The 27370-nt window shown below is 51.9% G+C and overlaps 1 protein-coding gene across 1 annotated transcript in view; it reads right to left on the reverse strand.

Moving 5' to 3' along the window:
• Sec14l5 (SEC14-like lipid binding 5) overlaps window positions 1–17630 on the reverse strand; it is a 39628-nt gene extending 21998 nt beyond the window's left edge. Inside the window, exons 1-2 of the mRNA XM_005391257.2 lie at window positions 17371–17630; window positions 16550–16654 (exon numbers count right to left, since the gene is read on the reverse strand). Of these exons, the coding sequence (XP_005391314.1) occupies window positions 16550–16612 (63 nt within the window). The 5' untranslated portion in view covers window positions 16613–16654; window positions 17371–17630. The remainder of the gene's footprint in view (window positions 1–16549; window positions 16655–17370) is intronic.
• Window positions 17631–27370: the final 9740 nt, after the last annotated feature.

A 27370-nucleotide genomic window follows, 5' to 3' on the forward strand; every position in this document is an offset into this window, starting at 1 on the left:
AAAAAAAAAAAAAAAAAAAAAAACTGTATAGCCCAAGCTGGCCTCAAACTCTAAATAGATCCTCCTATCAGCCTCCTGATGGCTGGGATTATAGACATGAGCCAGCACACCCAGCAGGAGTAAATATCACCTTGAATTAGACAATGGTTTTGTAGTTATGACACTAAAAGAAAAAATAAACTAGACATCACCAAAATTTAAAATGTTTGTGTTTCAAAGGATGTGCTGTACCACTGAGCAACACCCCCGGCTCTACCATGGTACATGTTAAGTGCATGTGTCCACAGAAATACTTGGCAATGTGCTCTTCATGAGCCACAGTGAGTGTGTTGGCAGCACAGACTCACGCCCCTGCCTGGGTGCAAATCCTGGCCCACTGTGATGAGCTGTGTGACCATGGGCCGGACACCTAACTTCTCAGTGTCTACTCACGTGAGAGCTGAGGGATGTGGGCACGGAGAAGGGACAGCAGGGATTGTTTCTCTGTGGCTTCTCTGAGTGTGTCAGGCAGGTTCGGCACCAAGTATAGGAAGTCAACTTGGTTCCATGACACTGTGCCCTGCACAAGGGGAGGCCCCAAGACCCGATGCCAGAGTCCCCAGGCCAAGATGGCTCCCAAGCCCCCTAGGGTCCACATAGGCTCTGAGCTGGGGCTGCTTCCTTCTGCAGTCTGGAGGCACAGAGCTGAGTGAAGATAGCTGTAGGGGACTCTTGACCGTGAGCCATCTTAAAAGGGGGTGAGGGTCTGTGCCAGCTCTAGAAGAGCCAGGTCAGAACTGGTGGCATCAGCAGCGGACATTATTCAAGTGGGGTCTGCCCTTAGCCTGGCCAAGCCCACATGCCCCAGAATTAGGAGCCATGTAATCTCCAAAAATAGTGGCGGCATCTGAGGACAGATGCCTCCACCCCCTTCCCGCCCAGCTCCTGGAGGAGAGATATGACCCATCAGCTGAAATGGGGGAGGAGATGGAACAGTGCCTTGGTGGCCTTGGTGCCTCCCAGGCCCCACAAGGCCAGCCACGCCATCCTCCCCTCAGGTTAGGGAAGCAGAGCTGCCTCCTGCCAGATGGCAAACCGGGTTGCTCTGATGGCCGCCAGCGCTAGAGCAAGGAGTCCTGTCTCTCAGAGGGAAGAGGCATTTCTCCTGAGGGGAGGGGACGGCAGAGCTTGGGGTGGGTGGCCACCTGACTCCAAGGCCAGCTCCACATGCTCCCAGCCCAGGCAAGTCCCTGCCTTTTCATAACCCTGGAAAATGGTCCTTGTCTCACGTGCTTCTGGCTCAGAAGACAAAGCCAGGTTGAGCTGGTACAGAAGAAGAGCCCAAAGTTTATCTTCTCCCGGCTACAGGACCTAGGAGGTCACAGGCACAGCTTTACAAGAACCAAAAACAGGTCCTCATGCCCTTCTTAGGGCACCAGCCCAGCTCCCCCCGATAGGGGGAAAAACTTTCAGGAAGGGAATAGAGAGAGAGGTACACATTTCCAAACTGGTAAGGTTTGTCTGAGCCCTGCTACTTTTGGGTGACCTTGGGCAAGTTACTCGCCCTCTCTGAGTCGCCATTTGCTCAGCTATAAAATAGGGTAGTGAAGTTCTCACTTCCCCAGAGGGAATCTCAAAGCAGCAAGCCTGGCAAGTGTGGGCTGTACTGTGCCAGCTATGTGATCTTTCATTTAGTCCTCGGAACAGTGTCCTCGTGTGACAAATGAGGAAACCTGAGCCCAAAGAGCGCACTAGTTTACCCAACATCACACAGATGAGATAGTGAACCTGGATTTGAGTCCCCCTTGGCCAGCCCCTGCTCCCTTCCACAAGCGCTCTCTTGTCTTCATGGGCTGCTCAGAAGCAAAGCCAGCAGTGTCCCCTGCGCTGTTTGATCACATCTCCCTTTACTACCTTGTTATAGTTAGGATCCAAAATGTTCCCAAAGAGGCTCATTGTGTTGAAGGCTTGGTTTTTGATGGGCTTTGGGGCAATGATTAGATCATGGGGGCTCTAACTTCTCCAGTAGGTTAATCCACTGATGAGATAATAATTTTTTTTTTAAGGAAGGAAAGGTTTGTTTATTTATTTATTTTTAAAGAGTAAAAGGACAACAAAGCAGTAGGGGGATACACTGAATTACAGAGAAAGTGGTAGGACATTATCAATGGTTGCTATTTTACCTATTGGTATCTTCAAGATAGTTTCTTAGGAAAACAAATAGGCAAATAATAGTGAGTTACAGACAGAAATGGCAGGAAATTATCAATGGTTGTTGTACTATATCTTGGTTTCTCCAAAGTGGTCTCTAGGGAAAACAAATAGAGCTAAACATGAGTGATCAATCAAATAATCACTGACTATTCTCAATGGTTGTTGTTGCAAACACATAGTAACAAACTTACATCCATTTACTAAGTAGCATAGGAGCAATACAAACATTACAGAGTTATGGACAGATTGGTAGGAAATCATCAGTGGCTGCTGCAATACATGCTGGCATTCTCAAAGTGTTTTCTCAGGAAAACAAAGATATGCAAGAAAGATCTAACAAGTAGTTACAGTCCAAGTGTTGCGAAAATAGTGGTTTACCTCATCAGTGACTCCCCTCACTGAGGTGTGACGGCTGGAGGGAAGGCCAGGACTGAAAAGAAGGACCGAGAGACCAGCACCGGTGTCCAGCAACAGGCAGTCCACTTTTTCCTCCATACTCATGATTTCGCGGGGCTCCTCCTTCTCCATGAAGGCGGTTCTACAGAATCTGAATATTGGGCACCTGTGGAATCCATGGAGTCTCAGTGCAGACCTCTCCGGAGCCCCACTGGCTCCTCCACTGCAGCCTGTACAGTTAGGGGAGGAATGGCCTCCAGGGGGTCTCCCCGGGTGTTGCGCAAGGTCCTCCTGGTTTCCAGCTCCCGAACGGCTCCAGCGTCCCCAGTCAGCTCAACTTCCGAGTTGTTGGGCGTCAATACTCTTGTGTTCACCGAGTCCTTGTTCATCAGCTGCTCCTCCGCTGACTCCGGACCTTTCTGGCTCTCAAGGGCAGGGCCAAGGGTGGCCCGCTGTGTGGCATGTTTTCCCAGAGGTTTCTCCATGTTGGGATGGTTCATGCACGTCTCCGGGGGAAGGCCTATTGTGTCAGTGATTCTTTGTGGCATGGCAGTTCTCCACCGTGTGGCGTTGTCCAGCCCAAGGGCCAGGGCACATGTCTGTGCCGCTTCCTGGGGTTCTGCTCTCTGCCTTTCCAGGCGCCATCTGCGTGACCACCCTGCTGCTGGGTCTGCCCCAGGCCCGCGGAGATAATAATTTTTATAGCATTATTGGGAGGTAATGAAACAGGTAGAGGGTGTAGATCATGGAACATGACTTTGGGGACTATGTGGTCCCCAGTTCCTTCCTCTCTGGCTCTTTCCCTTTCTCTTTGCTTCCTAGATGCCATGAGGTGAGCAGTTTTGCTCTGGTGCACCCTTCCACCATGATGCTTTTGCCCTAGAGCCAGACAACCATGGACTGAAACTTCTGAAACCATGAGTCTGAATCAACCTCTTGTCCTTTAAATTGGCACTGCTGTTCCTGATGCTGAAAGAGCGCTAACCGCCTCCTGGAACCCTCTCAAATCCCTGATGAGACAGAATGTGGTGGATTATCAACTAATGTTCAACTTGTAACACCCAAGTGAACTGAATCAGCATGGTTCTGGATGTAGAAGGCCCACCTGGGGATTATTGCTAACTTCATAAAAAAAGAACTGGAGAAAAAGATTTTGGGCTGTTGATTCTCCTGGAGAAGTTTGTCAAGCTGGCTTTCCTGATATGAGCTTGGCTGTTCTCATCATCAGAGGAGTTTGGGACCTCACTACTGCTGAGGATGGCTGCAGTTCATTTTGGAAGAGCTCTGATCCTTACTTTGAGCATTGCTTCCTGGTTCCAGTGCAGATCTTTCAGCCGGATGGCACAGATCCTTCATCCCACTGATGCAGACTTTCCAGCTCCCACCATGGTCCTTTGGGCCTTCCCAAAGCAGATCCTTGATAGAGGCTTGCATGAGACACTGTCGTGAGCTCTAGGCCTCCACAAGTTGTACTTGGGGAGGACATTGCAATGGGCTCTAGATCTTCAGATGGACTCATGCAGGACATTGCCATGGGATCCAGGCCCTCAGCTGGATTCTTTGGGTCTCTAGTGTGTGGATAGATCTCTCATAGTCTTTTGCATTTGACTCTTCAGGTGAATATTATGAAATAATTCTGTAAATTATGCGTCCTGTATTAAATCCTTTCCCTTGTAAACCCTGACTACAACACAGAGCTAGAATCTCCCCCATTTCACACATGAGCAACTAAAGGTATTGTGTCCCAGCCATGCAAAGCTAGTTCATCCACACCCTTAGTCCTGCAATTCCTCACCTGAAGCATCCCTTCTGCCTCCCAACTGTGTTCCAGTCCAGATTCTCCTGTTCCCTAACAAAAGGAAAATTCAAAACAGACCTGACGCCCAAACCAAAACCCCACGCTCCTCACTGTGGCACCCCCAGGCCCTGTGTTCTGCCCACCCACCTACCTCCCGCCCCAAGCCCCGCCCCAGCCTCGCTGCTTCTGCACAGCAGCATCGTGCTGTCCAGCCCTTTGCATCTGCTGCTTCTGATGCTTGGAGAGTCCATCAGCTCATTGACTGTGCAGGGGATCAGGCTGCAGTCACTGGGGCTTCCTGGAAGAGCGGGGACCTAGCCTGGGTGTTGGTCCTCCCTGACACCCTCTCTTCCCCTCCCCCACATGGCTGCCTCCCCGCTATTCTCCCTCCTTTCAGCCCATTCATTTCCTTGACAGGGCTTATCAACCCGCCTTTGCTGCAGGAGACTTGCTGGTGGGCAGTGCTAGCAAGATGGGGCTCTGAGGAACCATGGCCTGCTCGCCTCAGTGCAACCCACACCTGTGCCCAGCTCCTCCCTGGGCACAGAAACACTAACCCACAACCCAGGGAATGATATCAGCCTGCATCCATGGTCCCACAGCCCGGGGTGGCAGTGGCAGGCTCTGCACACGCAGCTGGAGGAGGGCAAGCACCGCGCAACTCATTTCCTGTTCTAAGGAACCTCTCATTGGGCAAATCCAGTATGCAGCCCCCAGATAACAGGCCTTGGGGACACTGGCCGGCAGCAGGCAGCAGGGGCACAACTTCCACCGTGAAAGGCATCAGTGCCCTCTCTGACGGCAGGGATGCACACACTAGGGGGCCCTGGAACCAAAGTGGAAGGCACCCACACAGAGCCACTTGCAGTGTCTAAGTGCGGCTGGCACAGAGAGTCACTGGCACTGCTGTTCCTGGAGCCAAAAGAGTGCTAACTGCCTCGTGGTAACCTCTCAGGGCCCTGGTGAGATGGAGCTAAAATGTCCCATTTCACAGATAAGCAAACAGAGACTAGGCAGGCAGAAAGGCCACCCACCCAAATGGAAGCACAAAGCCGGCCTGACTCAGGTCCCAAGTCTCAGCCACCCTGTCCTGGCTTGGGGAACCTGGACCATCTCACAAGCATCAGCAGTTTGGAAATGAGGTCCCTCTGGCCTAAACCCCATGGATCCTGGGAGAGGAGGAGTGAGGATCTAGGGGTCAAGAAGATATTGTGCAAAACTGGTCCTTGTATCGTATCTGCCGCCCTGACCTCTTCCTCCTGCCACAGCAAAATGGCTACAGGAGCAAGGCAGGTCACTCCTACCAGTGCCAGTACAGTGCTACACCCCAGACCCTGGCAGCCCCCTTGCCCTCTCTTACATGAGCATCCACAGCAGGTGGCCCACGGGGTGGGAAACTGTCCTTTACCGAGTGACATATGCGGGCCGGATAAGCACCAGGAGGAGGTGTTTGGACAATGTTCAGCTGTCAGGCCTACTCGCCACTGTAGTGAGAGGAGGAGCTGGCACTCGGGGTGGGTCACTGCAGGCCTGCATCCTTCCAAGCCCTTCATGCTATCCCCGCCAACAACACAAAGAAATCAGTCATCTTCATCCTCCCCATTTGACAGCTAGAGAAACCAAAGGTCAGAGAAGCTCAGCGACATGCCCACCGGGGGGCCAAGGTGGGATCTGACCCTCCAGCAGTCAGGCTGTGAGCACTTGCACTGTGTTGCTCTCCAACCAAACAGCGTCATCTTCACACAGATGGGCAGCCTGCTTCATTTTGCTCTCAGCTCACGCTCAGCCAGCCTTGACTGTCCTCTGTCTCCCTGCTCCTCGGAGAGCGCCAAGGAGTATTTACCCATAAGCACCTCCAAAAATCCAGCTTGCCCACCTGGTATCCCCTTTCTGAGTCTCGCCAAGGGAAAGCACTTACTAAACCCTGGCTGAATAAAAATCCAAATGTCTGCCAAGTAGAGAGGGACTGTACTAGAAGGTAAGGGAACAGGGACTCACTGTGGAAGGTTGTTGAGCACCACCCTATGCAGGGTTGTCATGAGGTCTGGTAGGTCCTAGGCCCTACACAAAGTGATCACATCACCTTACCAAAGTGCATTCACTTCCCCATGGTTCCATACATCTGACCTTATTCAAGTAGAAGTTCAGGTGACAGCGTGACATTAAGTCATATTTGATAGTCATTTTATTCAATATTTATTCATTTTAACTCTGCTGGTTTCATTTTACATTATGGAATGACTACTCTGTTTTTATTCCAGGTCAGACATTGCTATGACCCTTGGGAGGCTGGGGGTGAGGTTCTGAGACTGAACAGACATGACCCCTTTGCCTTGGGTACATCACAGGGTCTCCCATGATCAAGTAGCTCACAAGACCTTCCTGTGCTGGGAACCAGCTCATGCGGCCAGTTCTGTCCCTGCTCCAGAGCCTCAACTGCAGCTCATTTCCCTACAGCTTGTCTAGCTGCTGCCAAAGATGCCTGGGCCTCTCCCCAGTGAGCAGACATGTGGTTTGGCCTTCTCAGGGACACAGGCAGCAAGAGGATTCAGTTACAGCCCCTCTGCCAGGACATCCAAGCCTGTCCACCCAGAAAGACCCAGAACCTGCCCTGGTGGGCCACACTGGGGAAGACAGGGGCCAACTTCCGCGCAATCTATATTGACACTGAGCATATCCAGGTGGGAAGGTAGCCTTGAGCATATCACTTCCCTTCTCTCATCTGTTATTATAGCTTGGATTTTGAATCTCCCCCATGGGCCCATGTGCTGAAGTTCCCCAATTTGGCACTATTGGGAGTTAGTGGACCTGTAGGAGGTAGAGCTTAGTGGGAAATCTTCAGGTCTTTGGCAAGGGGTATATTCTCTAAGTGAATAATGGGTCCCCAGCCCACCCCACCCCTCTCTCTTGCTTCCAACATGTGAGATGCATGATTTCGCTCCACCATGCACTCCTACCATGATGTACTGCCTTGTCCAGGGCCAACTGATTATGAACTGAAACCTCCAAAACTATAAGCCAACCAAACCTTTTCTCTTTATAAGTTATCTCAGTTATCTGTCACAGTAGTAGAAAGTTGATAAACACATCTATAAAGCAGAGAGGTTTTAGAGCCTTCCAGCTGGCACTCAGTTATACCTGTTTCGTTCCTTGGCACATCGAACTGCTGAAGTAGGAAGTCATAGGCTCCTTGGCACTCCCCTGAACCCCCAGTGCTTTTCACAATGCCTAGCACATTGCTTACAGTCAATAGACACTTGTGTGATGACTGAGTGAACGGCAAAAGGGCACACCCATTAGGAGCCTGTGCTCTGGGCCTAGGTTTGACCTCTGCTCTGCCCAGCCGTGTGGCCTTGAACAAATCACCAAGCTCTCTCAGTCCTCTACTCATTTGTAAAAGGTGGAACAAAAAAGTACATACCTTACCAAATGCTCACAGGAAAAAAGGAGTCTGTGCTCATAAAGCACTTAGAATTGTGCCTGGCACATGGTCCATTCTCCTTACGCATTCCTTAAATAAATTTAAATGTTAAAAAGGAACAAGCTTCTATGAAGTACATAAATGCTATTTCTGCTAATCATTTGACAGCGGATGCTCCCTCTTCTCCCTCCTCCCTTCCTGCTCTTCCTCATCCAAATTCAAAGGAAGCTGGAATACTGTTTACCCTGCAACTTCCACCAAGTGTGCAGAGAGAATAACCACATGGCACTGACGCAGCCTTCCCACCATCTCACCCAGCACCCCACCGTCTCTTTTCCATGGCACAGGCACACTGAAGGCACTGACCCCCACACGACCACAGCACCAGGCATGGCGTGTCCATGTCATACTTTGTAAGAGTCTTCCCAGCCAGTCCCTGACCCCTGCAAGCCTGGAGTCCACAGAGCAGGTGGGTGTCTGTCTTCTCACCTCCCTCAGTTCTTTTTAATTGAAATACAATCCTTATACCATATAATTCACCCTTCTAACGTGTACAGTTGAGGGCTGTGGGTGTAGCTCTCTGGTACAGCACTTGCCTGGCATGTACAAGGTCTAAGTGTAATCACCACATCACACACATGCAAAAAGTATACAGTTCAGGGTGTTTTATTTAGTATGTTCAAAAGTTACCAGCATCACCACTGTCTAATTCCAGAATACTTTGGTCACCTCCAAAAGAAAGCCTAGCACAATTAAGTAAGTGCCATTCCACAGGGCAGGTCCCTTGCTCTCGGCAGAGGTGCCCAGATAGAGCTTGCTGAGTACATTGTCACACACTCCGATAGCAGCAGAGGCCTCCCTGCTGAAGAAGGGAAAGGGGTGAGGTGAACAAGGGCAACACGACCTGAAAGCCCTTCCAGGTGACCGCTGCACGCGTCTAGAAGCACACAGTCCCTAACACCCCACAGTTGAAAACCCACTATCATTGTACCCAAAACCAGTCTGAGAGACACAGGGTCTGAAAACCTCCACATCCAGGGTACCTGGACATGGCCAGAAGGCAAGGATGGAGTGGGGGTGGGTGGCAGAGAGAGAGTGCAGAGATTTGAACACATGTCCCCACCTGTCAGCTGTTGACCTTAACTGGACCTGTCTGAGGCTGCTTCCTCAGAAAACAAAGAGGAGGAGAAGGACACCACCTCTAGGAGACCACTGTAAAGGTTGGAAGGAGATGACCCGAGCCGTGCATCATGAGCATGGTACTAAATGTCATACAGTACAGATTTTTACTGGACAAGAGCTAATCAATAGGGACTTGAGCAAGCATTTGTGTACAGATGTTCATACTATTCACAGCAGCTCAAAGGGTGAAACAACTCAAGTGTCCACGCACAGGTAAACAAACTGTCGTCCATTCATGGAGTGGAATGTTACTCAGCCATAAACCAGAACAAAGTACTAACACCTGCCTCAACATGGATCAACCATGAAGACGCAGCGCTCAGTGAAATAAGCCAGACACAAAGGGGGAAATGTGGTATGATTCCTCTTCTACAAAGCACCTAAAATGGCTACATCTGTAGAGATGGAAAGTGGACAGGCACTTTTACCAGGAAATGAGGGAAGGACGAGATAATGTTTAATGAGCCCAGAGTTTCAGTTACGGTAGGGAAGGGGTTTCAGAGATGGATGGTGGTGAGGTGTCACAGCTATGTGAATGTGCTTACAGCCACTACTAGCATACCAGAATGGTTACAGTGGAAAGTTTCAAGTAATGTGTACTTTACCACCGTAAAAAAATAAAGCAAAGTCAACCATCTGTGCGATGCACTGGTCATGAACTGGAATGGGATATGTCTGTGTTTGTTTGTAGTCTTGATGCCACTGTTTCTATGTCTCCTTTGTTCACCACTGAATTCCCTGTTGACTGTGTGACTCCTGGGCCATTAGAGACACTCCGCCACTGAATGTCTCAGCCAAGATGAAGGAAGGAAGGGATGAAGGGAAGGAGGGAAGAGGGATGAGCAGGTGCTAGAGAAAGAAAAAAAAAAAAACTGAACCTATCTTCATCTCTATGCCTAAAACAGTCAGCCACCGAGGTAAAGGGGACTCTGGCAGATTGACTTATGTCTACACCCACAGCCCAGAGAATACTCTGTGCCTATCTATTGCTGTCCACATTGCACCTGCAGGAAGCCGGCTTCTGGGAGGCGCTCCTTTGGTAGGGGAATGAATGCCTGAGTACGCCCCGCCTGTTGTCATAACAGGTGCATCCCCAGTGAATCAGCCATGAGCAAGACAGGGAGGAAGAGTTTTGCCTGTGTGTTAATCCACTTTTCTGTTCCAGAGACAAAATACCTGACACCTGCAACATAAAAGAGGTGAGATATCCTTCGGCTCATGGTCTCAAAGGTTTCCATCCACATCAGCTGGCTCCAAGGAGGAAACATGGTGGAAGGGCCTGGGGAGGACAACTGCTCAACCCATGGCAGCCAGAAGGCAGAGTGGAAGGGAAGAGCCAGAGAGGAAGGAACCAGGGACCAAAGAGAGTTCCCAGGGTCACACTGCATGACCACCCAGACACACCCAGAAGTGTGTTTTACTAATGTCCTAGGCATCTCTCAAGCCAATCAAGTTGACAGTCAAGATTAACCATCAGCCTGTTTTTGTTTGTTTGTTTAACTGCTTGCTTGCTTGCTTGGCTTTTTGAGACAGGGCCTCACTAAGTTGTTCAGGCTGACTTTGAACTTATGATTCTCCTGCCTCAACCTCCCTAGCAGCTAGATTATAGCACATGCCATTATGCCTAGTGTATCACAGCCTGTTCTGGACCTGCAGCTACAGCAAGGTACACAGTTAAGCAGAAGACACACTATCAGAATTCCAGGCCTCTCTGCACCTGGAGAACATGTCTGGCCCCACCTTCTTCCCCAGCATCTGCACACAAACCTGCTGCAGAGTCACCACATGTTGGGATTGGGCCAGGGACTTCTAGGATCAGTGGTACTTCCCCTGATGGTTCAGGGTAGGCCAATGAGTTAGGAAGGCCAGCCCAGAACAGCTTGACATCAGTGAGGTAGGTCAGGATCTTGCTCTGAGGAAAATGCTACTTTAGATTCCCCAAGAGTCTCAGGAAATCCTTGGGAACTCCACACCCCTGCTTCCCAATGTTCTCCTGACTTTCCGGATGGAAACCACTCCAGCCTCCTAAACCCCAAATCTGAACCTGGAATCCCCCCTGTTTAAAGCCTTCCAAACCTCCCAGAGTCCTTGACAAGATGAATAAAGTCCTTTCCCCACAGCCCCTGCCAACACCTGCCAGATACTTTCTGGCTCACCCTGGTATCCAAATGAGCCTCATCCATTTCTCAGAGTGACAGGTCCTGACCTGCAGCCCAAACCCTCCCTCCCTCCCTCAGCTGTCTTAAATGACATCTGATGGCCACCAAAGGGCCCTTTTCTGCGCTCCTGCAAAGGCTAACCAGAGAATTAGATGACAGGACAGACATAGCCCTACCTTCCCGGAGCTTTCTCCAGTGAAAACACCTGTGTAAACAAGGGCACCAGCAAATTAACAGATAAGCATTTCACTAAGTGCTCACCCCCAAAGGCTTGGGAGCCCCTGGACCTAGCACAGGCCTCAACATACAGGAGAAAATAAGTGCCTGTGTGCATGAATGAATGCGTGCAGAAGCTTATGAATGGAGCCTTCAGTTTATTTCAGGGCCCTCAGAAATCAGAAGGGCCCTTTGCTGGGCAAGGGATCACCTTTGCTCTCCCAGTCCAAATCAGAACACATCAAGGCAGATCAGGTTGCTTACCTTAGTCTGTTAGCAATGGGATCAGAGGACGGCCCCAGGGAACTAATTTAAACTCACTTAAATAAGGCCTCTGCCACTTCATTAGAACTACCTCCATGACAACCGCTCTGACTATAACTGCTTTTGGCTTGGGCTGCAAGAATTTCCCTTTTCAGGCTGCTACTATGGAACAATCCATTTGGTAAATTACAAGTTGTTTATCAATACAACAAGGCCAGGTCTTTAAATATTTTAACACTTAATCGCTAAATGACAGAACCTACCTTAACCTTCCTCCAATGAAAAGCCTTCCCTTCAGGAAATCCTACTCCCAGCCAACTTCCTTTTTTGGCTTTGAGACTCACAGGTGACCTGAAGCCACAGGGTATTTGAGCCCTATAAGGCTCCTGGAGCAACAGGACCGGGTCATTCTTGAAGCCCCTCCACCCAGACTGGTCCCCAAATGTTTCAGGAATGTGAGAACCAGAATCTCAAGTATCTGGCTGTGAGCTCATTCTGTGGGGTCAGATTCTCTAAGTTCCAATTCCTGCTCTGCTATTTGCTGAGTCTGACAAGCTGAATCAATACCCCTGAAACAGATATGCTGATATCCTAACCCTGGATATCTGCAAATGTGACTATTTGGACATAGGGTCTTTAGAGAAGTAATCAGGTTAAAATGAAATCATTAGAGTACCTTTATAGGCACCTGTGGGCACAAGTCTGTAATCCCAGCTACTTGGGAGGCTAAGGCAGAAGGGTCACAAGGGTCACAAGTTCAAGGCCAGCCTGAGCAACTTAGCAAGACTCTGTCTCAAAATTTAAAAACAAAGAAATTAAAGAGCTGGATATATAACTCAGGTACAACCCCTAGTACCAGGGGAAAAATCTGAATGGGCTCATAATACTCTCTGGGACCAAGTAAGTACTAGAGATGAGTCTGTTGAACACAATTTAAAATAGACTCTACATAAACCCACCCCAAACCCACCACGGTGCACAGCAGAGATGTATCCACACAAACACTTGTGCCTAAAGGTTCACAGCACCATTATTCATAATAAGCCAAACTGCAAGCAATTTACATGTCCACCAACTGATGAATATATACACAAAATGTGGTAATTCACACAACAAAATATTATTTGGCCATTAAAAAAGGCCTGTGCTGGGTCCAGGGGCTCCCAAGCCTTTGGAGGTGAGCAGTGAGTGAAATGCTTATCTGTTAATTTGCTGGCACCATCACAGCCCTGGAACATTTTTATCACTCCCCCACAAAGAAACTCCATTCATACCCTTTAGCCATCATCTCCTAACTTCACCCGTCACTCCACACCTTGTGCAACAACTCATCTACTTTCTGTCTGTATGAATTTACCTTTCCTGCTAATGGCATCTTATAATTGGTAGTCTTCTGTATCTAGCTTTTCTCAACATATTTAAAAAAACACTTTGTTGAGGTATGATTGACATGGTATAATGCTGAGTTTTTATATGTTGTAGAATGTGAGGGTGTACCTATGAATGGGATATTTTCAAGGATCATCCATATGGTAGTATGTTTAGGTACTGCATTCTTTTGAATGGAGCTTCTTTGGGGGGTGATAAAAATGTTCCAGGGCTGTGATGGCAAACCTTTCAGAGCTTTCAATGATACAAGCAACCCACTGCAGCATGTGTGCCATAGGTTTGCCACCACTATTCTAGGGACTATGTGTAGCTCAGTGGTATAGCACATGCTTAGCATGCATGAGGCCCTGGGTTCAATCATAAGCACAGAGAGAGAAAGAAGAAGAGAGACTACTAAAAATCATTGTCTGTGAACATCCTTTATATGGAAGAAATGCATGATATGTGACTTATAGCTCAACAAAGCTATAAATAAAAAAATCAGCCCAATCAGTATGTTAGAAGTTCTAACAGTGTATGAGGCCAGGTACAAGCACCTACATCCCTGGATTTAATCTTCACTTCAACTCTCCCTGCTCCCCACCAAGTATCTTTATTAACTCCATATTCCAACTGAGAAACTGAGGCTCAGAGGAATTATAGAATGTGCAAAGGGCCGAGGCAGGGACCAACATGGGTTGGGGGTGCCTGACTCTGTAACCAGTACCCATTTGGGAGACAGAAAATCTAGAATCCACACAGATAATGCCCTACTCTGACCCCTCCCCTCCCCCACATTTCTTGGACCTGTCATTCAAAGGGAAAAGGACCCTCCCCGACCCTGAATGCTTCAGGTGCCTCTGTTGTCTAAATTGTGTTTTCCAGGTAATAGCAGTCCATGGTCTGACTCCAGGAATGCAGAATGCTGTCAGGAAAGTGGACAGATGCCCAGTCCCACCCTGTAAAAGCAAACCCGGCAGGGATTTAGAGAGTAAGGCCATTCATTCAATTATTCTTTTAAAGTGAAAGAAAAAAAATTTTTTTAAAAATTAAACTTCAGTCATTTGTGTGAACTTTTAAAGAAGTGAGAGGCACTTTGATTCTCAAGTGAGTTCTGTTCAACAAAAGCCAAAGGGCCAGCTCCTCCGCTGCTCACTCAGTGAAAACAGCTGAGTTCACCCGAAACCTCCCAGCATCTGACCCACACTGACAGCAAGTGTTTAGCTGGGAAACAAAGGGGACATTAAGTGCAGAAAATCCCTTTGTGCCTACACAGACACAAGTTATGTGGAGCTATGCAGCTATTTTGGGGACAATAATGTTTTGTAAATAGTCGGTAAAGCGGCTTGGTTGGAAATATTGCCGTGCGTGGCTTGGGACCGCAAGGACTGCATAGAAGATAAGATGGCATGGCTATGACTACTTAAATTAACACAGGTATAGATAATAAATATTTGAAAACTGATTTGTTTTTTATTCTACCCACAGGCAGCTGTACATTAATACCTGGAGAACGTTAACAGTAAGGGAGTGAACTAAGCCCTGCCTTCGTTTATGTCGCATACAGCTTCACAGTATGCTTCCTACTGTCCAGTAAGGGCAATGCTAGTGTGTCACCAGCCCTACTGCTACAGTCTGGGGCGCTGCATTACCGGGCATGTTGTGTTTTTAGGTGCAATGAGTGTAAATAGTTTTAAGCTTACACTTATTAAACCCATGTAATAGCTGATTTTCCATTCTACAGTTATGTGTCTCAGCTTCATAGCCAAGAACCAGGATTCCTGCACTGTCTCAGATAAAGACAGATTCTCTCTTCTATTGAATGAATGAATGAGTCCTCAGGTCTCAAAATATGAGAGCTGCCAGGAGCCTTAGATCAAGGATTGTTATTTATATTTATCTATCATTTATTGTCTGCATGGTATGGACTGAGCCCTGTACTGGGCAACACACACACACACACACACATACACACACACATACACACACACAGAGTCACTTCTAATCCTCATGACAATGACAGGAAGTGTTCACAGCCACCCCATTGCACACAATAATAAAGAAACTGAGGCTCAGAGAAGTTCAGTGATTTTCCAAGGACACACAGCAGAGCATCAAGGACCCAGTTCTTCTCACACCATGTGGCTTGGTCTCTTCACCACCCACTGAGTCCCACCTCCACTGCACAGAAGGAGAGTCACTGCTGCAGGCACTAACAGTGACAGCAGTAGCCAGGCTGATGGAGCATTCCATCTGCGTCACACCCTGTACTAGGAGCTTGGCATAAATTGACTCATTTCCTCCACAGACATATTGTCAGGATTTGGGAACCAGGTGATCCCCATTTTAGAGATAGGGAGTGAAAACTCATAGAGTTTAAGTCACCCCAAGGTCACCCACCTAGCCCCATTGTAGAGCTAGGATATGACCCAGGCCTGTCCCTGACTTTCTGCTATACTAGGACCTTCTGCATGTAACGGCACAACATGTACAGATGATTTTTGTGGTGCCTTTTAATTCTTTATCCAACTATAAATGCATATGCATGTAGATGCATAGAGTAGGGTCAGACAGGACACACATGCACATAGAGCCACCCACTGATACGAAAGTCCTTCAAAGAATGCTGGGGTTGCACAGCAAGGGAGTGGAGCAGAACAGATGGGGGTGGATTCTGACACTTTGAATACACTCACTTAGAAGATCTGGTGTGATACAGAGACTGCTGTGCGAGGTGGGTACCTACTGTGTGCCAGGCATGTGAATTACCTTGCCTACTCCTCACTACAATCCCACACCGTGCTCCCATTTTCCCAAGCACAGAAGGAAATTCCAAGAGGTGGAATATTGGAGCTAAGAAGGAATTCCAGGTCTGCCTGTCCCAGTGCAATGACCACTAGTGCAGAGACCAAGAACTGGGTTCAATTCCAGATCCAACTAACTTGCTGCACAACACTGCAAACCTACTTTGAGTCCACCCTGAGCACCCCTGTGCCCGGACCCATCCTACAAACTCACCCCTTTCTTCTCCCATCCCAGCTTCCTTAAAGGAGCAGTGGGGATTGTGAGAGGAAGGAGCACCCTGAGGGTCTCCAGGTTAAAAGTGAGACTCTGAGTCTTGACTCTATCTCTCTCGAGGTACAGAACTTGGGGCCACTTCTCCATCTGGACAAGCCTCACTTTAGTGGAGGACGATCTTCACTTTAGAGGGTAATGAAGGAAACATCCTATCCTGCAAACATTCAATGAACGGCAGCTATCACATCATCATCATCATCATCATCATCGTTGTTATTATGACACCAGTAGCCCAGCCCCTGAGCTCCTGATTTGATCTGGCAAAGGAGTCTGAAGGGACAGACAGTAAGGTTCAACAAGAGGAGGACAGGAGGTCGCTAGTCAGGGATTCCAGAAGTTCTGTAAAGGTGGGAGAGGACAGCCAGGCTGAAGAGTCACTGGTAGCTCAATAATTCTTCCCCTTCCTTCCCACTATAACCAACCTGAGTCCCTCCAACCATTACGTGAGGGGCCCAAGGATGAGGGGGCACTCACCGCCATGACCAGCTCGAAAGGGTACTTGTAGACACGGACAGGAGACTGATACTTCTGCACCATGTTCCCACTCCAAAGGCACACAGGCAGGGCTGAGTACAGAGCCTGGGGTGAGGGGTGACTGGTGAGGTTGCAGTTCCCCCCTCATGAAGCAGGAACCCTGTCCCATGGGTGCAAGAGCAAGCCCAGCCCTTGTCCACACCCACACTTTGCCCCAGCCCACTGCTCAAAGTGAGAGGCTAATGCGACCCCCAAACTACTCCAGGCCAGGCCTTGGATACTTGTCCTGTCTACGGCCCACTGCCCCAAACCACATTCATCCCTCTGAGAGCAGACACCACCCCACACATTCCTCTATTACCACCCCTTCACCATGAGGACCCCAGAAGCACCCCTCACCACACCCACAACAACACACACACACATTTGCAGTTCTTACATTCCCACAGTACTCTTCAAAAATATGCCCTACAGCTTGCCCTAGACTCCTGACCCATAGCCCCTCAGGTATCCTTACACCTGCTCTCCTATTTTCTTTCAAGACACTCAGACATACACAGAGCCTTCACTGATTTCTCCTGCACTGTCTCTGCCACACGTATGTACACGTGCACAACGCTCCACCCACACGAGACCACCCTTGCACACTCACACAACTTTTGCACCCATACCCAACTCACAGGAGCACACACGCAATTCCCCTGTTGTGTACAGACGTTCGCACACACCCGAGCAAACACGCACGCCTACACACACATGCACACCCACGCAGAAGCACGCACACACTAAATGCAGGCACAGACACCAGCAGCTCCGCTCACCCTCGCCCTAGAAGCCGCTGGGGACCCAGCCGGGAACAGTGTCCTGGGCACTCTCCTGGTCCGGGGGCTGAACTCGCAGCCACCCGAGCAGTTGCCTGGCCGGTACCGAAGCGCCAGGGGCCGAGTCTGACTGCAGCAGGCAGCCGGGCGTGGGGCTTTGGGCCCTGCACACCGTGTAGCCCCGCCAGCAAGGGAGGGACCCAAGGGCGGGAGCGAGACCCGCCGAGCTTGGAGCGCTCCAGTACCCCGGACAGCGGAGATCACTGCCTGGCCCGGCCCCGGCCTGGCCACGCCCATGACGCCCGCTACGGCCACGCCCACATCTATCTTGCCCCCTGACTGGTCCCGCTCCAGCCTGGCCCCGCCCTGCTTAATTCCGTCCCCCCCTTAGTCCCGCCCCTTGTTTTTACAAGTCTGCTGTTTGACTCCGCCTCCAACTCGGCCCTTCCTCCAGGTCAGCCGCACTTCCTCATGGCCCCGCCCCTATACAGGCCCCACCCTCAAGGCTCCCCGCCGGGAGAACAGCTCAGCTCCCAGACTCCGCCCTAGCCCGGCCCCGCCCAGACAGACCCTGCGCCCGGCGGACCCCGCCCCCCAGAACAGTTTCCGGTCTACTTCAGTACTGCACGTGTCTTCGCTACCTCGGATTAACTTGGTCTCCACCTCCTGCACTCGGGTTTGAGTCCGCTCCTCCGCTGGCCACTCCCCAGAGCCCGTCGTGGTCCTGCCCCAGCTCCGCTCCTATGCATCATTCATTCACTCTGCACACTTTTACAGAGCGCCCTGTTGGTGTCGGGCCCCCTCCAGGGTTGGAGAGTCTACAAAAAGCACACCAGTCAAATGTCCTTGCGCCGTGGAGTTTACATCACAGTGGGGGAGAAAGACATTAAATAAATAAGGCAAACTTCGGATGTGAGACGGGAAGAGTTCAAGCCGGCAGGGGCGTGAGGGAGGATGACGTTTGCCCATCCCCCTCACTTTGGCTTGCATCCAAACCCTTCCAGCCCTCCGGGGTCGCGGGGTCGTGGAGGTCGGGGGACTTTCATAACCCCCTCTCTCCCATTTCCCAGCTATTTGGCCTACGGGCGCCAAGGAGCGGGTCTGGATAGCATCTTCATTCAAGTCTTCATTCACTCAACCTTTGCAAGCACCTACTTTGCCAGGTTTGGGTGAACTCATCCTCTCCCATGGGGAATCAGACCGACGGCAGGGGCAGGGAGTCAGTGGACCAAAGACAGAGCCCTCTGGTCGCAAATGTATCACTGCGCTTTGGGTAACCCGCTCCTGTTCTCCCCAACCTTCAGCCTGCCTCACGCCCTAACCCTGGTGATCATTCAGTCGCTTTTATCTACATGTGGATTTCTGGCAGTTCTTCTCCACAGACCATGACTGAGGGCAGAACGGTGGCCGCCCTCCTTGAGGATGTGTTCGCAGGATCTTACTGAGGATGTGGAAGGGAGAGCTAGTTGCTCGGGTGCCTTCTTGGTTCAGGTTTACAGGGATGGAAATGGGATGTCAAGCTCCCACTGCAACCACGAGGTGGCAGCAAAGGACAGCCCATAGTTCCTGGAGTCGCCACAGCGGCGGGTTGCCAGGTAGCCTGGGGTCCTGAGATCTTTGGCCCCTGTCAAGTTCATCCAGAGAACTAGCAGCTCTGCCTGGACGTCACCGCAAGGCACACGGTGAGCACCAATACCGTTAGCTGATGCTGCCAGCAAAAAAGGTAAGTCAGCGCCTCCGCTCGGCTACACCTACAGGGAAGATGTGAGTGCGTAGGGGAAAGGGTGTGTGATGCGTTAACACACAGCTCAATGCAGAAATTGAGTCCCAAGGGGAGTGAGAGCTTGACTCCCTCCTCCTCCCGCCCAAGAGAAGCGAATACCACCACCTACCACGCATCACCTATTCTTGGTCATGTTCTACTACTAATTATTCCCACCCCTATTTTTGTTATTCTTAAGGTTTTTTCCCTTTTTATTCTTCTTCCGTCCCTTCCTTTGTGTGTGTGTGTGTGTGTGTGTGTGTGTGTGTGTGTGTGTGTGTGCGCGCGCGCGCACGCACACAAGGGGTAGACCCAGGAAAGCACGTCACCCTGTGCTTACAATTCCAGGCACCATTCGAAAGATTTACAAACATTAATGCATCTAATCCTCAAAGCAACCCCTGTAAATTATGAAAAGAACTTGGCACAGATCGTGGTGGCACAACATTGTGACTGTCCTAAATGCCACCACTTTGTATACATTAAGATGGTTGATTTTATGTGTTGTGACTTTCACCTCATTTTTTTAAAAAAATGTCTTAAAAGGCAAAAACCGTATTAGGCATCATTTTACAGGTAAGGTGGGAGACTTGCCTGAGGTCAGGCTGCTAGTAAGAGACTCAAGCCCAGGACTGTGGTTCTCCGGGGCCTTCTCCCACTACGGATGCAGCTGACGTGCCCAGAGCATGTGATTTTCAAGCCTCGCTGCAGGCCATCCGGGCACCCTGGGCCCAGATGGGGAGGTCCTGGAAGGATGGCCTGGTCCCCTGGGGATGCTGGGGCTTGGAGTCAAACTCAAGGTATGGTCTTCAGCTCTGCCCTATGAGAACAGCCCAGTCAAAGCTGCCTTGTGAGGAGGGGGGTTTGGGCAATCCTACAAACCACCCCAAATCTTTGAATGTCTTCCCAGCGGATGGGCCACTGACACAGGAAATTCAACCATTAGGACCATATTATTTGATGAAAACACGGTACGGGATCCAGATATGATGCCCTTACGGGGCCTCCTGCAGGGAGATATCCTCAGCCAGATGCTGAGTGTGACCCCCAGAACAGGGCAAGTTAGGAGGGGGGCAGGAGTGAGAAGGTCAAGGCCCAGCCCCTTGGGAGACGGGAATGGCCCTTGGGCTGGGCCTTGGATACGTGAGATCCCTGAGTCAGTGCTGAAGCTGGAGAGACTGGGCCAAGCAGAGTGAGTTCTCCCTTTTTGTGTTCCAATACTACAGACTGATCCCAGGGCCTTTGCATGGAGCTACATCCCCAGCTCTTTTTTATTTTTTTAAGTTTTGAGACAGGCTCTTGCTCCATCCCTAAATTATTCAAGCTGGGCTCCAACTTTTGATCCTCCAGCCTCAGCTTCCCAGAGTGCTGGGATTTCATTCATGTGTCACCATGCCCGCTCTCCCATCTTATTGCGGTCAAGCACTCATAACAATCTCCATTGTAACTGTCTCTTAGAGTGCAGCTGGGTGGCTGTTGGTACATTCGTGAGGTTGTGCAGTCACCACCACCGTCTAGTTTCAGGACGGATGGACACCCATGCCTGGTACGCCATTGCTCCTCCTTTCTGCCTCCCCAGCCCCTGTGGCCAATCATCTCATCTGTCCCTGGCTGTCTCTAAATTGTGCCCTTTCTTCAACTCTCAGAGCACAGCCCCAAGGCCTCCTGGATGTGGGAACCTTGAGAGCCGTCAGGTGGGACTGCTGTGTACACATGTGCAGGTTGTTAACCACACAGCTCGACGTGGGGGAGTTCACTGGACAGAGACCTTCTGGTCGCCGGGCAGCCTGGAGTGGGCAGAGGCTGAGTCTGGGGGAGTCTTACCCACCCTGAGCCCCCAGCCTGTCCCCAAGTCAGCTCATTCCCACAAAGGGTTCCAGGTTCCACCGTGCCACATGCCCGTGATCCAAAGGTCACATCCAAAGGGGCGTGAAAGGCCAGGTCTTGCAGAACCGACGCGCCCTTGGCGTGCGGAGAAGAGGCAGAGAAAGGGAAGCTTGGGGAGTCGGCGTGGCGTCCTGGGGTGGGGAGACTCTGCGGTCAGGCGGGGGCCTGGTGTGCATTCTGGCCGTTGCTCCCAGCTGTCTGGCTACAGTGTCCCCTCTAAAACGGGGTGGCATGAATCTTGTCCAGGTTCAGGAGTCACTGACACACACTACCATGGGGGTGAACCAAAGGACACCGTGAGTGAGAGACACCGGCCGCAAAAGGTGAGGGCTACCGGGGTCCGCTTACACCAGGTTCCCAAGAGGCCAAAGTCCTAGAGACAGAAAGCAGAAGGGTGGTTGCCCGGGCTGGGGGTGGAGCATGGGGAGGTAGGCGTCCGGGTTTAGTGAGACAGAAGCGTTCTGGAGACAGAGGGCGGTGGTGGTTGCAGGAAAGCACGATGTGCTGCATGCGCTTGAATGTGGTTTCACGGTAAATCTTGTTATGGATATTTCACTTCGAGAGGCAAAGATCACACTGGAAATACTGTTGACAACAGGAGTAACGGTGTCACTGTCCTGTGGCCTCCTCCTGGAGATGCCTGAAGCCCTCTGTCAATGCTGTGGGATTGTGCCTGCTCAGAGGGAGGCCCTGCCCCGAGGGACTCTGAGGGACACTGGTGTTTGATGTTTGCAGTGGTGGCCTCTGGCGTTCCAGGCAAGTGCCGCACCCTCCATGCTGGGCTCTCAGCCCTGCTGTGGCTAGTAGTCCCCTGGGTGGATGGGCCACGTTCCGCTCCTGCTGTTCCCGCGGACAAGATTTCGGTGGACAGCGCTGCTTTCATGGCTGGGTAAAAGTATCTGGATAACGGGGAGAGGATCAGGACAGGAACATCCACCAGGGAGGAGGCCAGAGCTGGACAGGGAGTCTGGTGAGCAATTCTGACCGCTCTCCCAGCCGTGTCCCGGGCCTGTTCCTAATCTGTACGCTCCCAGTCTCATGGGTTTTGAAGACGCCCCAAGAAGTTCCTGCAGAATGCATGCGGGGGTGGTGGGTCTCTGCAGGGGTGAGATCACCCATTTGCCTCCAGGCTGTTCGGGGTCACGGGGCAGAGGGTAGGAGGACAGACCACTCCCCAGCCCCTGCTCCCCTCCTCCAGGACCAGCTTCTGTTCCTTGTGACCCTGATGGTGCAGACAGCCCCTGCACAGTAGAGAAGTAAGCGCTGTATGGTCCCTAGGGTGCCCGCAAACGTGTGGCTTGAAAAACAATATGGACATACAGTCTCACATTTCCAGAGGCCACAGACCTGAAGTTGGTCTCCCCGGGGTAAAGCCTCTGGGGGCTGGCAGGACCCCCTTTCCGCCCTTCGTCTGTGGTGGCTCCAACCACCTGCAGGGAGAGGCCTCAGCCCACCCTGGAGCGGAACCTGGGGCCCAAGCTCCGCAGGCCCAGCTGGGGCTCTGCAGCCCGGATACTCAGCCACTGGCAGGGGACAGGCCCAGGGTGAGGCAGCAGCTCAGGAGATCGTGGGGAGCCCTCAGCAGCCAGGGCTCCCAGCTGCTGGGGAAGTGAGTGCCCTGATTTGGTCTCAGAGGATCCTGAGCACACACCACAGCTGCCATTGCACCCCAACACTGGGAAACGGAGGCTCAGTATGTCCTGCCCGCCCAAGCCCCACAGGATCCTGCTGAGGGAGACGCTGTGGGGAAGGGGTCCTGGTCCTCAGAGCTCACTGGTCCCTCACTGGCACTGGGACCAGCTCAGGAGCCCCCTGAGGTGCATGTGGGGTGCAGCCCCTCCTTCTCCTGAGCTTGTGAGGGCAGGGCAGTGTCTGGGCTCCAGGCCCCCCGCCCCTACCACCGCCACCCTCCCTCCCTGAGTCCAGGCTCCACTCAGAAATACACTGCGGACCGGGCAGGACGGTGGGCACAGGAATGCTGCAGGGCAAAATGGCAAAACAAGGGCTGGGGTGGAGCGCAGTGGCAGAACATGTCCCTCTCTCCTGGGAGTAAAGGAAAACCAGGTAAATCAGAGAAGTGGCAGAGTTGCCATGGAATTCACTTCTGTGGCCGGTCAGATTCTACCAAACACTCTGGAGGGGGCAGTAGAGGAGAGGGAGTGTAGACAGACACCGGTGGGCCTCACTGAGAAGGGGACATGAGTATCAAATGCTTGGAGGAAGAGCAGGGTGGGATGTATACAGACAGGGTCTGCCAGTGCAAAGGTCCTGAGGTAGGGTGTGCTGTGTGTGCTTGGGGAACTGGGAGGTGATCAGTGTGTGCAGGGCAGAGCGAGCAGAGGGAGATGGCAGGGGAGAAGAGGGTGGGTGTCTCCTGGGTTGTCTGATTTGAGTTGAGGGACTTGCTCTGGCTGAGAGGTGAGGGAGAGGAGAGTCCGATGACTTCTACCTTAGCCTCTGGCTGCTGTGTGGAGCACAGACTGCAGTAGTGGAGGGGCAGGGAGGAGGGAGCAGCTGCTGCAGCAGAGGTCTGGCTGAGGACTGCAACTCCCGGCAGAGGGTACAGGGAACTCCTGGATCTCTGACCCAGGCCGACACTGCGTGCACCCAAGAGATACTGCAGAGACTCATGCTGGGAAAGACAGGGAGAATCCAGAAGGGAGGCCACCCTGCACCCTGCACCTACGAGCCCTTCCTCGGCAGTGCAGACAGGAGCCTGTGACATGACAGAGCCGGGCATCCCACCGCAGTATGGGACTCTGCCCACCCAGACAGTTCTGGATCAGGGACTGGGCGGGTGACAGGGGCCATGGCCCTGAAGGACAAAGCCTGGCCCATCCAAAGCACAATGGGCTCCCTGTCTCTGCAGCCACCTGATGCCACGGCCATTAGACACACAGAGCCTCTGGAGTGCACATCAGTTAAACTGGGACTATGGTGTACATTCACCTAAGCATATTCACATAAGAACACAGTGTCTTCTCTAAGTACAGCATAGACCAGTGACGGCGAACCTTTTAGAGACCGAGTGCCCAATCTGCAACCCAGAACCCACGTATTTATCTTCAAGTGCCAACACCGCAATTAAAACTGAACGCTAAGGTTTTAGTTTAGAAAAAGCAACTGGATTGGCTGCTGAGGCAACCTGGCTCACGTGCGGACAGAGAGGGCTCTGTGTGCCCGCTATGCCACCTGTGCCATGTCCGCCACTACTGACATAGGCCATACAGCTCTCACCGCCTTCTTCTGTGACACCAGCCACACCCCGCTGCTCAGCAGCTTCGGGCATCAGCAGCTCCTGCACCAGAGCGTCCCGCGAGCATGCCCACAGGGACCCGACCCTTTGCAGGTAACAGGATGGGCCGGATAGGAGCAGGGCTGCGGTGGGTCCCCGGGGCCAGGAGGAGGGAGCATTGTCCCGAGCTGACTGGGACTGCCTCATGTCCCTGGGGCCCTCACCCAGGCAGGGGATTAAGCCTGACCCAGTAGCAGACAATGGCCGGGGAGGAGGCTTGGCCACTGGGTCCCAGGCAGGAATGTTTGACCTCAGCAGAGAAAGTGGGCAGAGGGCCTCGGCAGACGAAGAAGGGCCAGGCATCGGGGAGAGCGTGCTCACACAGACATGGGCAGCTCCATTTTAAATCATAAACAGCAAAAACACAGCACCTGCTAGTAGCAGGCCCTGACCACATCCCAGCCTTCCTGCCTTTGAGGTCTAGACACCCCCACACTGCCCAGGCTGTTCACTTGTCCCAACTATGGAGTTGGGTCATGCGTCTCCACGCCCCTACTAGTGGGCACTTAGGCCATTCTTGTTTCTTCTCTTCCACCTCCTCTTCCTCCTCCTGCTAGGGTCTCTTCCTCCTTAGGATCTCCCTAAGTCATTAAGTTGCCCAAGCTGGGCTCAATCTTGCAATTATCCTGCCTCAGCCTCCCAGAGTGCTGAGATTACAGGTGTACACCACTATGCCTGGCTCTATTTCATTTTTAAAGTGTGGTCATCTGCCTTTCTGTCCCATTCCCCTTTCCAGATGAGGTGCCATGAATATACCACTGTATCCTGAGGGCTGGGCATACAGTAGATGCTCCATAAACAATGAGTGCCTCTGAGTGGGGCACTGTGAGTGAGGCAAGAGTGGTGAGAGGAGCCTGGTTGCCATGGAAATGACTGATGTGGGAGAACAGAATGAGGGATCCCCAAGGTCCTTGCAAGGAAGGGTCTCCCCTTCTTCAATAGATCCAAGCCACCCTCAGACTTGGTCTGACTGCTTCCCTCATGGTGTCCCCAGACCCCCACTTGAGGGCATCTTTGTGCACACTGCACACTTTTCTGGAAGTGCTCTGACCTTGAGGACACAGGAGAGTCACCTTCATGTGGTCTTGAACTTGTACCATCTCCCCATCCTCACCCTCCTGCAGGGAGCTCACTCAGGGCACGGGATCAATGTATGGATCTGGAGTCCTGAGTGACTAGAACAGGACTTGTCACATAGTAAGTGCTCAATAAATACTGGATGAATGAATGACTAGAGAAACAGAGTCCTTCACTCCCACCAGAGTTCTGCCTCGGGACCAGAAGCCCTTGGCCTGGCCCTCCTCTGGGGACCTTCCCTGGGGCCACAGCGATGCACTGGCCCTCTCACTCATTCATTCAACAAGAATGAGCACCTGATCTGACTTCCAGACTGGTTACTGCTGGCAGCAAGTGGTGGGGACAAGGGTTTGAGTTCTCTCAGACGGCCTTCGGAGGCATTTCATGTCTTGGGAGCTCAGTGGCCACGTCACAGACTGGTGAGAGGAAGCAGGGAAGTCGTCACCCTTCACTATGGCGATAGTTTCATGGCTGGGTGATTGCATCAAAGCTCATCAAATCATGAGTTAAGAACAGGCACTTCTTCACGTGCAGTCTCAATAAGCCCCAAGCCCATAGCACAGGGCTGCGTACACAGTAAACGCCCAGCTAAACTGTTATTATTTGTCATCATTTCCTGTCTTACTTCACTGACTCCTTAAGACCCTATGAAGCTGGGGTCCGTGTCCCTATTTTATGGACCAAGAAGCTGAGGTTCAGGGAGGTGAAGACATTTGCCCAGGGTGACCCAGCTAGAAAATGGAGGGGCTGGGATTTAACAGCTCAGCTCACTAGCTATTCCCATTTTATAGAGAAGGTAAGCCATGTCTCCAAGGTCACAGAGAGGTTAAGCAAACTTCCAAGGTCACACAGCCGACAGCATAGCCAAGGCAGGAGTCAAATCGGGCTTGGCTTCAAGCTAAAATCTGGTTTGATTTTATGGACTGCCTCTCATGGCCTGTCCCATCCATCACTTAGGCCTCTAGGCTCTTGAGGGAATGGGGTCCTGACCTGCTGACCTGGGCCAGCCCAGGGTCAGTCACACCCTGGCCCTGGCCCTAGAATGCAGCGCCACAGGTCTGGGCAGTGGGAGCTGGGCAGGGCTGGAGAGGCAGCGGGGAGTAAGCAGCCTGGACACAGAGAGGAGGATGGGCGCTGGGCTGGGCTGGGCACGTTGTCCTGCAGGGATCCCAGGCCTGGCACTGCCTGGCGGACCCCACCCAGCTCCCTCTGGCCTAACAGGGTGACCTCCTGTCTGGGCAGAGAGGTCCAGGGACAGGCCTGAGAGGTGTCCAGGATGTGTAGCACACTGTGTTGGAAGTGATGTTAGAGTTAGAGATGAGGTGCCTCAAACCCGAGGCCTGGGTCTGCAAAGCCAGGTGGGCAGCTTGGGTGGCCAGAGTGGACCCCAGCCTGTGACTGAGACGAGCCCAGGAGACCCCTGCTGAGCCAAAAGAGGGAACCTGTCCATAGCTGGGTCCCAGGAGCAGAACCAGGGCAGCTGGGGCTTGCAGCAGCTGGTGTTCAATAAAGTCAGGGGTTGTTTCAGTATTTCGAGAACAGACCTGACAGGAACACAACTGCATCTAGGAAGGGCCAGCAGGGTGTCAGTGGAGCAAGACTCCCTGAAGTGGCAACAGGGAGGGGCTGCCTTGTAGGCAGGGCAAGGTAACCAGGTTGGAGTAGGCTTTCAGGGGCCCAGGCGGGTGGGGTCCCAAGGCACATTTTCCTGGGATGACTCAGAGGCAGGCAGAACATGTGAGTCACCTCGGACCCTCTCCCGTCCCCTGCCAGCGCCAGGCCTCCTCTCTGGTCCCAGGGGGGTGCTGGGGGGAGCTCACTGGCCCCCCGCCCAGCCCAAGTGACTCAGCCCGTGTGCGCTGGAGGGCCAGCACGATTTTCCATCCTTTGCATTGTCCTGCAAGAAAAGTAAACACGTTACAAAACACAGGGTGAAACTAGGCCAGGCCCCCCTCTGCCCCCATGGAAGGCAGAAGGAC

This window comes from Chinchilla lanigera, unplaced genomic scaffold (genome assembly GCF_000276665.1).
Source record: "Chinchilla lanigera isolate Chin_1 unplaced genomic scaffold, ChiLan1.0 scaffold00041, whole genome shotgun sequence".
Lineage (NCBI taxonomy): Eukaryota > Metazoa > Chordata > Mammalia > Rodentia > Chinchillidae > Chinchilla > Chinchilla lanigera.